The sequence below is a fragment of the Chiloscyllium plagiosum genome, chromosome 20 (genome assembly GCF_004010195.1).
Source record: "Chiloscyllium plagiosum isolate BGI_BamShark_2017 chromosome 20, ASM401019v2, whole genome shotgun sequence".
Classification (NCBI taxonomy): Eukaryota; Metazoa; Chordata; class Chondrichthyes; order Orectolobiformes; family Hemiscylliidae; genus Chiloscyllium; species Chiloscyllium plagiosum.
Window position 1 is genome coordinate 39,990,604 of NC_057729.1, and position 13,394 is coordinate 40,003,997.

The 13,394-nt window shown below is 41.1% G+C and overlaps 1 protein-coding gene across 2 annotated transcripts in view; it reads left to right on the plus strand.

The window, feature by feature from the left end:
• The window catches only part of LOC122560192 (disks large-associated protein 4-like), a 589,090-nt gene that overhangs the window by 464,602 nt on the left and 111,094 nt on the right, over positions 1 to 13,394 (plus strand). For both annotated transcript variants that reach the window (XM_043710586.1, XM_043710587.1), the window contains exon 8: positions 4,065 to 4,212. In XM_043710586.1, coding sequence (XP_043566521.1) covers positions 4,065 to 4,212 — 148 coding nt within the window. The remainder of the gene's footprint in view (positions 1 to 4,064; positions 4,213 to 13,394) is intronic.

Consider the following 13,394-nt stretch of genomic DNA (forward strand, 5'->3'; position numbering starts at 1 on the left):
GGTTGATGTGCTTATTGATTGAATCTGTGGATAAGTGCCGTGCCTCTAGGAATTCCCTGGCTGTTCTCTGTTTGGCTTTTCCTATAATAGTAGTGTTGTCCCAGTCAAACTCATGTTGGTTGTCATCTGCGTGTGTGGCTACTAAGGATAGCTGGTCGTGTAGTTTCGTGGCTAGTTGGTGTTCATGGATGCGGATCGTTAGCTGTCTTCCTGTTTGTCCTATGTAGTGTTTTGTGCAGTCCTTGCATGGGATTTTGTATACTACGTTGGTTTTGCTCATGCTGGGTATCGGGTCTTTTGTCCTGGTGAGTTGTTGTCTGAGAGTGGCTGTTGATTTGTGTGCTGTTATGAATCCTAGTGGTCCCAGCTTGGCGAACAGAACCACAACAACGGGCACCTGAGCTACAAATCTTTGCACAAACCTTGATTTTATCTTCTCTTTCTTGATGATGATGTTTTTCAAGTCCTCCTTAAACTCATGTCCCAATATTCACAACAAGCTGTCTATCTTGCCTGGCATTAATTCCCATGGTCTTGATCATAAATAAAGCCATCTCCAAGCATTGTCCTGTTAGTCCAGTTTCTAGTCCAACAGGTTGAGCTCTCAGACCGCTGCTTCTTTGTCAGGTAGCTAATGGGCCAGGATCATAGGACACAGAATTTACGGTAAAAGATCAAAGTGTCATTTCAAAGACACAAGAATCAATCCAACAACAGGAGAAAAGATTACGGATTGGTTGGTAAAACAAGTCTCATTAGTTGAGGCGTGGCCATAAAGAGAACAACAAAGAACAATAGACGCCCAAGCACCAGCTAATTAAAAAAAAAAGGCACAAGGCTTAGTGGGCGGCACGGTGGCACAGTGGTTAGCACTGCTGCCTCACAGCGCCAGAGACCTGGGTTCAATTCCCGCCTCAGGCGACTGACTGTGTGGAGTTTGCATGTTCTCCCCGTGTCTGCGTGGGTTTCCTCCGGGTGCTCCGGTTTCCTCCTACCATCACAAAGATGTGCAGGGTCAGGTGAATTGGCCATGCTAAATTGTCCATAGTGTTAGGTAAGGGGTAAATGTAGGGGTATGGGTGGGTTTCGCTTCGGCGGGTCGGTGTGGACTTGTTGGGCCGAAGGGCCTGTTTCCACACTGTAATCTAATCTAATCTAATCTAATCTATATTATTTTGTGTTAGAGAACAGGTTCATGAATGTTAAACACTGGCGCAGGCTAGTTTCTTAAAATGCATTCACGTGATGTGAGTGTCACTGACTGGGCCGGCATTTATTGACCATTCCTAATTGCCCATAGGGCAGATAAAAGTTAACCACATTTCTGTGGGCTTGGAATCGCATATAGACCAAACCAGACCAGGTGAGGACACCAGTTTCCTTCGATCAAAGACATCAGTGAACCAGATGGGTTTTTTTCAGCAATCAACAATGGGTTTCATTGCTCACCATTAGATGCTCAATTCCAGATTTTTATTAAATTCAAATTCCACCACTTGCCATGCTGGGATGCTAATCCATCTCCCCAGAACATACTTGGGTCTCTGGATTAATAGTCTAGTGACAATACCATGATAAAATGAAGAACTGTATGGTGGCTATCTGAAACAAAAAGTGCGAGAGAAACTCAGCAGGTCTAGCAGCATTCTTTGGAGAGACAAAACAGAGTTAATGTTTCAAGTCCAGTGACCCTTTGTCAGAAAACCTGCCCCACAAGTACACCCTACCCCAAACTCTGTTTCTCCAACACAGGCTTCTTGCATCCCTTCCTCCCTTCATACTGCCATTGGTAATGTCTGGACCATGTTTTTTGAAATTTTCTCTCTAATCCTCCCCGTCTCCCTCTTTTCCTTTAAGAGTTTCACAAAAACCTGTTCTCCGATTCATCATTTGGCCACTTTCTTCCTATTTTCTCCTTCATTGGTTCAATATCTGTTCTCATCATTAAAAATACAATATGAATGCAAGGAGTTGTTGTTGCAAACAGTTTTCAGATTATCTACTTCCAAAGTTTATATCAAGTGCAAATTTTTCTGTCTAAGTTTTCTGGGTAATCTGCTAACTCTATTTCATGTTATACTTGTCTGGTACAAACAATTTGTTTGAGGTGGAATGAAGCCCATTTATGTTAAAGCTCACGTTATCACTAGTTCAGCTTTTCTACAAATAATTAAATCCTGGTTCATTAATGGTCCATTAATGGATCATTTGTTGGTTCCCATTTCATGAAGATATCTGGCCTTGACTCACTTGCAATTCTAAACTGTAGTTTTAAGAAATCATGATTGACGCATGTAAAGCTATGAGTTCCTGTGGTTTAAATCCTCTCCCCGTAGAATGAATTGCTGATTGCTCTTGTTCCAGCATGTAGGTCCTTATTATTACTAACTGTGTTTTGTGTGGCTCATGCTGATGACTCTGCCTGATTTCTTACACAAGGTAACCTCTAATTTTCATTTAGGATTTGCGATGTTACTTCTCCACCTCACAAAATCAGTTATCAGCTCCATTACTTAGATACTTACAGGCCTTTACAGCTTATTTTAAATGTGCAGAACATTTACATAAATCATGAAATTTAATATCCCATGCAGCTAAAATATTAAAGTTACGATAGTTAAATACATGATAGGATGCATTCATCATTGTTACTGATCTGTGGAACCAATCCCAGAGATCGTGTTTGATACTGTCATATTCTAGGTTTTGCTTAATCACATGCCAATTAGCATAATTTGCAAAGCTGTCCTTAATAGTAATTCTCACACATTCTTGAAACAGTAATTGGATCTGTTGATTTCACTATAAACATAAAAGATCTATCCTGTATATCTTGACTCACTTGCAATTCTAAACTGTAGTTTTACAGAAATAATGACAGACTCATGTAAATCTATGATTTCCTGTGGTTTAAATACTCTCCCTGTAGAATGAATTGCTGATTGCTCTTGTTTCAGCATGTAGGTGATGAAACTTTGTTAAATGGACTCCTCTGCCCATTCCCCTGCTTATTCCTGTCTGCTCTTACGCTGAATGGGCAATGCAGAACAAAGAAGAAAGTGACCTTATGGACGTGGCTTCCCCATTTTTCAAATGAAACCATTCTCTCTCTACCACTCTGCCTGCTCTCCATCTCCATCGGTTCTCATAGGAATTTCTGTTAGAATCCAGATGTTTGATGCAGCTAAATACTGCAGTAAAAATCACAACAATGTGAAACTAAGGTACTTTGACTTCTAGCTTTATCACTAATTGTACCATGACACGATGGTGTGATGCTGCTGCTTGGTATAATCAATGTGTTCACATTGTATCATAAAGCTCGAGATTAAACTATTAGTATGTTATGTTTTCTGACCTCAAACTTATAAAAGTTTGCAAGTTTTAATCAGACAAATATAAAATTTGCCTTTGCACCACAATCCGACTATTTGTACAATAACACAACAGTTACAGAATTACTGTTATTCAAGGAAACATTTAAAGGGCATTTTTTTTTCATTCAGAATGAAAATACCACAGCAATTCATGTTCTTTTCTGTAAATATACTGTATTTTCTAAAGGGTCCATTTCGTTTTTGAAGTATTTTTTGCTACATGACTTGGTGAAGCTGATGTGTCACATGCTGCTCTAAATAGAATTTAAACATATGTTGCTACTGTCTAGAAGTTAAGTTAATTGCATGGCCCTAAGAATATACAAGATGACATAAACTCAGCTTAAGTGCATCTGTAAGAATCAACTGTTATAGAACTAGGTTGCCTGAAATAAACAGTTTAAATGTGCATTTTCCTTTTACGTTTCAATGACCTAAGCATATCTGAATTCTTATGCTTGAAACTGGTCGAAATGGATGAAGAGGTGTAAGAAAGTAGCGTGCTGACCATAAACACGATCACGGAACAGTTGAGCTGAATGGTCTTTTTCTGGGTTGTATATTCGACATAATTCTGTGTAATTCTCAAATTATATCATTCTGAGAAAAATGTTAAAAATGTGAATGAGTACATTGAATGCCAATGTGTTTTAATGAACAATCTTCAATACAATCTTCATTGTACAGCCACAGCTACCTTGCATCAGTGAGTGAATCCATCCACAGGAGTCTTGATTGTCTGGATACAGCAGAACTGAACTCACCCAGCTTTCATGGATGGCATGAGGACTACATGGGAAGCTCAGACACTCTCAAATCCAACCCGATTAACCAGGTGTGTATAATTTTGGTCTCTTGAAATAAACAATGCCATTTAGGCCGTCTTTGGATGTCACAAAATAAACTAAAACAACAAGAAAAATCGACTGATTTTGCAGCTAGTTAGTTAAATATCCTCGAAGATTCCAATGACCAAATCATTGGTTTCAAAGTTGTGGAGGTCAGGGAAGGGGGAAGATTTTCATGCAATAACATTAAAAAGTAACCTATATGAGCCACATAGTGGGGATTATGTGCTTTTTCAACTGGTTCCTGGAAATAAAATACCAAATGTTTTTCTTATTTTATGCGGGTACATATTATCAGACCAGGGTCCATGCAGTTTAGGTGCATGATAATGCTATTATGAGTAAATACTACTGCTACAAAACAATCAATGCTTAACATTCATTGGTCAAAATCCTGGAACTCCCTTCTTAATGTCATTGTGAGTATATGCAAAAGGATTGCAGTGGTTCTGAAAGGCAGCTCACCACCACCTTCTCAAGGGCAATACAGGAAGGGCAGTAAATGCTGGTCTATCCAGCAATGCCCACATCTCATCAGTGAATAAAGTAAACTTAATGTTTCAGCATAAGGTTGTATTATGTATTCAGAACAAATGAAAAAAAAAAATTCCAGTTATTTTCACTGCTCTGAATTTGGGCAATTGCCATCATTAGAATGCCATTCTTAAATTAAATTTTATTCACACAGTCTGCAAGTTCTGGTATATTGTCTGAATGACCACCTGTGCAATAGCCATCAAAGCATTTGACTGAATACAGATGTTTGTTCTGCATCTATTCTATGCTGATCCTGGTTAGGTAATGCTGAATAGAATATTGTGGAGAGAGTTTGCAAATTGTTTGGTAGGGATGATTTGATGAGACAATGTGGAATATTCCTGTATACATTTAAACTGCGATTTACACGAATTGTGAATGCTTGGTTGAACACAAGATTCAAGTTGGTGCTTGAGAAAATCTAAGTTAAGGATAAATGAGCTACCTATTAGTAAATACGCTGGATGAAAGCCATTAGCAACTGTTGAAAAACAACTATTAATGTAAATGCACTAAATAGAAAGTATTGGGGGGAATATTAATTTGTCATGGTAAGCAATTGTCAGTGCATGTGGTAGTTTAAAGAAATCAAAATTACTTCTGAAGGAAGCCAGCAACAATTGGCCAACGTAGGCATTCAAAATGCTTGGCACCATCCAGGACAAAAAAAATATGTTTGATTGGCACTACATCCACAAATATCCACTCCCTCCAGCGACAACACTCAGTAGCAGCAGAGTCTATCGTCTACAAGATGGAAGACGGAAATTCAGCAAGATTTCTCAGCAGCACCTTCCAAAACCATTTCCTTCAAGAAGGACAGTGTTAGCAGATACATGGGAACACCACCATCTGCAAGTTCCCCTCCAAGCTACTCAACATGCTGACTGAGGAAGTATATCACCGTTCCTTTAGTGTTGCTGGATCAAAGTCCTGGAACTCCCTCCCTAACAGCTAATGGCTCCAGCAGTTCAACAAAGTTGCTAACCACCACTTTTTCAAGGGCAAGAAATGCTGACCCAGCCAGCAAAGCCCACATCCCATGAATTATTTTTTTAAAATCTGTACATGTAAAAGCAAACTGTCTATCTGACTCCATGTTTAGTTTGTTAAAAACTCCTCTGAGATCTTTGGGCCAATTTAAACCGAACTTGGTAGGATGATACCTGGACTAAGTGGCCTGTTGTCGGGGAGTTGACATCGTAACCACACCACAGGGGTGCAAATATGGGTAGTCTAGCAGGGATTTCAACAGCCCTGCCTATACTGTTGGTACCTTTAACAGTGAAAAATGCTTGGGACAGTGCCCAGGGCAGATGGAGTCAAGGTCAATTTGATAGACAACAGCACAGGATGCATGACTGCTGGGCACTAAGACATTGAAAGGTCAAATACATGAAGCTACATTTAATTTGCAATCATTTCATTGTCCATCTGCAATCCTGTTAGGCTTTGTGGGGTGATATGCCCTCCGAAAACCTCACACAACTCGTACTTCATCAAAAGTAGCAAAGTTCAACATTCTCTGCCCAAACTACTCAGGTGAGCCTAGTTGGTGGTTCCCACAAAACGTGCTCGCTACTTCTTCACTAATAAAAACATGCATGTGGACGGTGAGATGAAAGGACACATGTCAAAACACTCTAACTCCTCTTCCTTTTCCCCTCATAACCATCCTGCAAACGCCCGGTATTATCTCATACCTCCTTACAGAAGTTAGACAACTCCAACCAGAATGTTTTGAATGAATTTGCCCAGATGTTCCACAATACCAAAGTGGTCAAATTACTATGAACACAAGGTGCTACTAATGCAAAACAGTCCTATTTTGTTAGGCAACAAGTTAGAATAGTTTTTCCTACAAAACAATACTATTTCTAATCCTATTTGGCCTCTTAAGCTCAACACTTCATAAATCTCCTGTAGATTATCTCAGCTGCTTTCTCTCTCTATGGGACTGTGAAGCTGCTTTCTTTACTCTTCTCTCTCTCCAGGTGGTCAGCTGGTCTCTTACCTTTTGTCATGTCAGTCTCCTCAGAAGGTCCAAAAGGGTCCAAGAGATTAATCTGCAGATGAACCCTGTTTTTATACCTTTTTGGTCGGTTTTCTGGAACTTTCTATAGTTCTGGCCAATCAGGGAGACTCGCTTAATAGTTTGACACATTGTCAATCATTTGGATGGCTTGCTACTGTTTGTTTCATTGTGTAGCAGGACCTGGTGCCTTTCTGACTGGGGGCTTCTTTGTCTGGTCGATAATTTGTTGGGGTATGTCGGTCTAGGACAGCTGTTGCTTTTTACATTATGCTAACATCTTTAGCACTGACTGCTTTATTTGCATTGTGTCTGGTGTCTAGATTTTGTGACTTCAGAGTTTTACTTAACCAATGTATCCAGTGCCGTTTGCTGTTTAGCCAAGTTAGTAACCTATCTGTGTCCAGATATAAGTTTGCTTACTGAGCTGGAAGGTTTGTTTTCAGATGTTTCGTCACCATACTAGGTAACATTATCAATGAGCCTCTGGTGAAGCGCTGACGTTATGAAGCACTTTCTGTTTATGTGTTTAGGTTTCCTTGGGTTGGTGATGTCATTTCCTGTGGTGATGTCATTTCCTGTGCTTTTTCTCAGGCGATGATAAATGGGGTCCAAGTCAATGTGTTTGTTGATAGAGTTCCAGTTGGACTGCCATGCTCTAGGAGACACACATGTGAATTCCTAGAAGGATGGCATTCCGACTGGAACTCTATCAACAAACACATAGACTTGGAGCCTATTGACCACACTCTGAGAAAAAGAACCGAAAATGACATCATCACAGGAAATGATATCACTAACCCAAGGAAACCTTAACACATATATAGAAAGCAGGTCATAACACCAGTGCTTCACCAGAGGCTCACTGATTAGATTAGATTCCCTACAATATGGAAACAGGCCCTTCGGCCCAACCAGTCCACACCGACCCTCTGAAGAGTAAGCCACCCAGACCCATTTCCCTCTAACTAATGCACCTAACACTATGGGTAATTTAGCATGGCCAATTCACCTGACCTGCACATCTTTGGACTGTGGGAGGAAACCGGAGCACCTGGAGGAAACCCACACAGACACAGGGAGAATGTGCAAACTCCACACAGACAGTCACCCGAGGCTGGAATTGAACCTGGGACCCTGGTGCTCTGAGGCAGCTGTGCTAAACACTGAGCCACCATGCTGATGATGTCACCAGGTATGGTGATGAAATGTCTGAAAATGAACCTTCCAGCTCAGCAAGCAAACTTACATCCAAAACCTTAACCTGAGCTACAAATCTTTGTAGGTGTAGTGGACAACGAAGACGGTTACCTCAGATTACAACAGGATCTGGACCAAATGGGCCAATGGGCTGAGAAGTGGCAGATGGAGTTTAATTCAGATAAATGCAAGCTGCTGTATTTTGGGAAAGCAAATCTTAGCAGGACTTATACACTTAATGGTAAGGTCCTAGGGAGTGTTGCTGAACAAAGAGACCTTGGAGTACAGGTTCATAGCTCCTTGAAAGTGGAGTCACAGGTAGATAGGATAGTGAAGAAGGCGTTTGGTATGCTTTCCTTTATTGGTCAGAGTATTGAGTACAGGAGTTCGGAGGTCATGTTGTGGCTGTACAGGACATTGGCTAGGCCATTGTTGGAGTATTGCATGCAATTCTGGTCTCCTTCCTATCGGAAAGATGTTGTGAAACTTGAAAGGGTTCAGAAAAGATTTACAAGGAAGTTGCCAGGGTTGGAGGATCTGAGCTACAGGGAGAAGCTGAACAGGCTGGGGTGTTTTCCCTGGAGTGTCGGAGGCTGAGGGATGACCTTATAGAGGTTTACAAAATTATGAGGGGCATGGATAGGGGAAATAGGCAAAGTCTTTTCTGTGGGTCAGGGAGTCCAGAACTGGAGGGCATAGGTTTAGAGTGAGAGGTGAAAGATAGAAGAGACCTAAGGGCAAATTTTTTAACACAGAGGGTGGTACATGTATGGAATGAGCTGCCAGAGCAAGTGGTGGAGGCTGGTACAATTGCAACATTTAAGAGGCATTTGGATGGGTATATGAATAGGAAGGGTTTGGAGGGATATGGGCCGGGTGCTGGCAGATGGGACTAGATTGGGTTGGGATATCTGGTTGGCATGGAAGGGTTGGACCGAAGGGTCTGTTTCCATGCTGTATATCTCTATGACTCTATAAAACTCGCTATCTATCTGTGTTTTAGCAGCCAGCAGGCCGCTACACTAGAATCTGAGTTCGAGGCTGATTCTGCCTCCTGCATAAATACAGTTGGGACAAGTCTTTCACAGAATTCTCAGAGTCATCAAAACTCAGAGGGTGTTGTCCACAAGGTATCTCAGGATCAAGAGAATGAACCTCTAACTCTCCTGAGGCAATAGGAGTACTACCACATTGGAATAATAGGAAAAGGAAGGCAAAGAACTTGTAGATTCTCAAGATAATTCATTGAGGTGTTTCAAAATTGTTTACTTCAATATTTTTCAAGTTGGGTCATCTGTCCTTTCTCTGGGAAATAACAGGATGAAAATTAGAAATATGATTGGAAAAAAACAAGAGAACCAAAATGTTATTACAAGTAATGAACTGAGATATTCACTCTATGGGCTTTCGAAGTGAATGTGACAGGTATTAAAGCTGAAGCCTTAAGATGTGTTTTCACCAACTTTAACAATGCATTCCAAGAAAGAATGTGTCAACTTCATGTCATTAGTCCCTGTTTTCTTTAATATTTCGTAAATTTTAGATTAGATTAGATTAGATTAGATTAGATTACTTACAGTGTGGAAACAGGCCCTTTGGCCCAACAAGTTCTATGTACATTTTATATATATATATATATATATTTGTAAGGAAAAACCACTGGTGGCATAAATAGCAAGTGAAGACAAAATGTCTGGAACAAAAGTGGTTAGCACTGCTGCCTCACAGCGCCTGAGACCCGGGTTCAATTCCCGTCTCAGGCGACTGACTGTGTGGAGTTTGTACGTTCTCCCTGTGTCTGCATGGGTTTCCTCCGGGTGCTCCGGTTTCCTCCCACAGTCCAAAGATGTGCAGGTCAGGTGAATTGGCCATGCTAAATTGCCCATAGTGTTAGGTAAGGGGTAAATGTAGGGGCATGGGTGGGTAGCGCTTCGGCGGGTCGATGTGGACTTGTTGGGCCGAAGGGCCTGTTTCCACGCTGTAATGTAATCTAAAAAGGTAAAAAAAGACCAACTGTGACAGACAGCAATTTAGAGAAAGGGAAAATGAAGAGGCTCAAGCAAGATGCATCAAAGTGCAAGGATGAACCAGTGCTGCATATAAGGGACCAAGACTCCTTTAATCTCTGATCCTCTTCATTAATATGAGTCACATGCAGAGGATGATGTTGGTATTACAGCAGAGATTTGTTAGTCATATGCTAGCACACAGTGGCAAAACTGCCACCTACATTGTATTGTACAATTACAACCTGAGCCACCTGACCCAATCAGTGTTCCTCTTATGGGAACAACAGAATCAAATCACCTGTTAAAAAACATCAGAGCATCATAACATCTAAGTAGGAACATCAAAGAAAATACTTGTTTTGGCTTAAAAAGGAAGGTTGTTAATGTGGTCTATCAGGAAATGTTTAATGTTTCAACAAACACTGAAGATAGTAGCATTGAAAATGTTACTCCAGAGGCTGTCTTTGACACTGACGATAAAACATTAAGAATGTTGCTACCAAACATTGAGGAAATGAGTATAGAAGTCAATTTGGATCCTGAGCATTTAAAAGTAACACAGAGGACATAAAGAATGGTTAGTAGAAATTATATTGTAAAAATTGTAAATCTAATTAAACTAGAGTCAAGCCAAGTGAAGTAAAATAAATGCAAGTAAGTTCAATGTGAAACAAATATTTTCTGTCAAATAATGTTTTGAATATAATACTTGTGTGAATTTAAATGTTTGTGTTTCATATTTGTGGAATTAAAATAATCATGTGAACGAAGTTAATTAAGGAAACAGTTGAATGAAATCTGTTGGATAAGAGATGAACTCAAATAACTTAAAACATGGAAATATTTTCATGGTCCAACCCGTCACATTCATTCCAGTTGCCACAGGTGAGATATATCAGCTTTTTAACCTCGTAACAACATCTTGGATCTCTTATCCTTTTAAATCCTATTTCTAATTTTCATCACTTTATTTTCACAAAGGACAGATAAAGCAATTTGTAAGCTATTAAACAATTTCAAAATACCTCGGTGAACTCCCTTGAGAATCTACAAATTCTTTCCCTTCCTTTTCCTATTAGTCTAATATGGCGTTACTCCTATTGCTTCAGCACAGCTGGGGGCTCATTCCCTTGATCCTGAGAGACCTCATGGCCAACATCCTCTAGGTTTTGAGGACTCTGACGATTCTATGAAAGACTGTTCTAACTGTACTTCAAGAGGGGGGTGGTAGGGGAGACAGCTGAGGCAGAATCAACCAATGCGACAGGAGTCAGACTCTGGGCTTTTGCAGGATGGTTACGGGGGACCAAGGAAGAGGAGTTGAATTGTTTTGAGGAAATCTTCACTGCAACGTGTCCTTTCTCCATCTTTTACCTCATCATCCACCTACATTTTTTATTTGTCAGGAACTCGCGAGCAATTCAATGACGTGCTGAATGACCAAAGTGAGGCTTTCCTCCACCTGACGTAAGCTTATGGATTGAATGTACAGGGCAGTGGTCAGAGTCAGTTTCCACTTGGACAGCATCCATGTCTTCGGATCCAAGGAAGCTCCGAGGAGGTGATCACTATGTCAGTGGAGGTGGATATCACTGAAAATGTCTGAGACATCCTGCCACTCACGGTAGACTCATAGAGTCATAGAGATATACAGCATGGAAACAGACCCTTCGGTCCAACCCGTCCATGCTGACCAGATATCCCAACCCAATCTAGTCCCACCTGCCAGCACCCGGCCCATATCCCTCCAAACCCTTCCTATTCATATACCCGTCCAAATGCCTCTTAAATGTTGCAATTGTACCAGGCTCCACCACTTGCTCTGGCAGCTCATTCCATACATGTACCACCCTCTGCGTGAAAAGGTTGCATCTTATTGTTTGCCCTACCTCTGGAAATGAACCACACAATATTTCTACTGCTGTTCCAGACTTCTCCCATGATTCTGCCACAAATCCCACCAGAGCGCACATCGCATAGCCCCCTTTTAGATTCTGTCCAGAATCTTCCCAGTTGTCTTGGACTCTGACACCTGATCATGCAACTGGCTCACCGTATGTGACTTTGAGGCCTCACTGAGCTTTGTATTTCTGTGTTGGTGAATGGTATGCATGCGTCATGTGACTGTTTTCTAAGGACTTTTCATCCTTCTCTGCTGCTGCTATGAGTGATGTTTAAAAGACCTATCAGAGATGAAGTACATGAATTAGAACTGACAAGGTGAAAAAGTTCAAAGTCAATAAAATCAAAGTGGAGATCATCATATTCAGTAGCGGTTGAATCTGTATCATCATAAATGTTGTACCGTGGCATGTAGCCGTGTGATTTCTTTTGTGTCTGTCAGCTGGTAACTAGCAAAACACCATATCTGCCATCTCCATACATGCAGAAATCCTGATTCTCTGAAGTATATCATACTTGACAACAGTCAGCATGGTTATAACTGGAGGACCACCAGTTGAAACTATTTTGACTATTTCCAATTAGCTCATATTGTAAAGGGTGGAAATTCAGCACCCCCTTTACAAAGCAATTAACAGACGGTCAATATTGGAAACATCATTCAAGCATAGATGCCATGAACAGGTCCTAAGAAGTTTCAATTTTTGTATGTGTCATGACTTTGTTGGAAAAGGCTAAAGTAGGTATTGCAACAATATAATTTTAAAATAATGTAATCAACGGTGTGGACTTGTTGGGCCGAAGGGCCTGTTTCCACACTGTAATCTAATCTAATCTAATCTATGTGTCATGACTTTGTTGGAAAAGGCTAAAGTAGGTATTGCAACAATATAATTTTAAAATAATGTAATCAACATTACATTATTGGGCGGCATGGTGGCACAGTGGTTAGCACTGTTGCCTCACAGCGCCAGAGACCCGGGTTTAATTCCCGCCTCAGGCGACTCTCTTTGTGGAGTTTGCACATTCTCCCTGTGTCTGTGTGGGTTTCCTCCGGGTGCTACAGTTTCCCCCCACAATCCAAACAACAATGTGCAGGTCAGGTGAATTGGCCATGCTAAATTGCCCATAGTGTTAGGTGAAGGGGTAAATGTAGGGGAATGGGTCTGGGTGGGTTGTGCTTTGGCGGGTTGGTGTGGACTTGTTGGGCTGAAGGGCCTGTTTCCATGCTGTAAGTAATCTTAAAAAAAATTGAGCATTTAGTACCGTATAGTCTGAGTGAAATATTAGCTGAAAATGTGTTGCTGGAAAAGCGCAGCAGGTCGGGCAGTATCCAAGGAACAGGAGAATCAACGTTTCGGGCATGAGCCCTACTTCAGGAATGAGGAAGGTGTGCCAGGCAGGCTCAGATAAAAGGTAGGGGGGAGGGACGTTGGAAATGCAATAGGTGGAAGGAGGTTAAGGTGAGGGTGATAGGCCGGATTGGGGG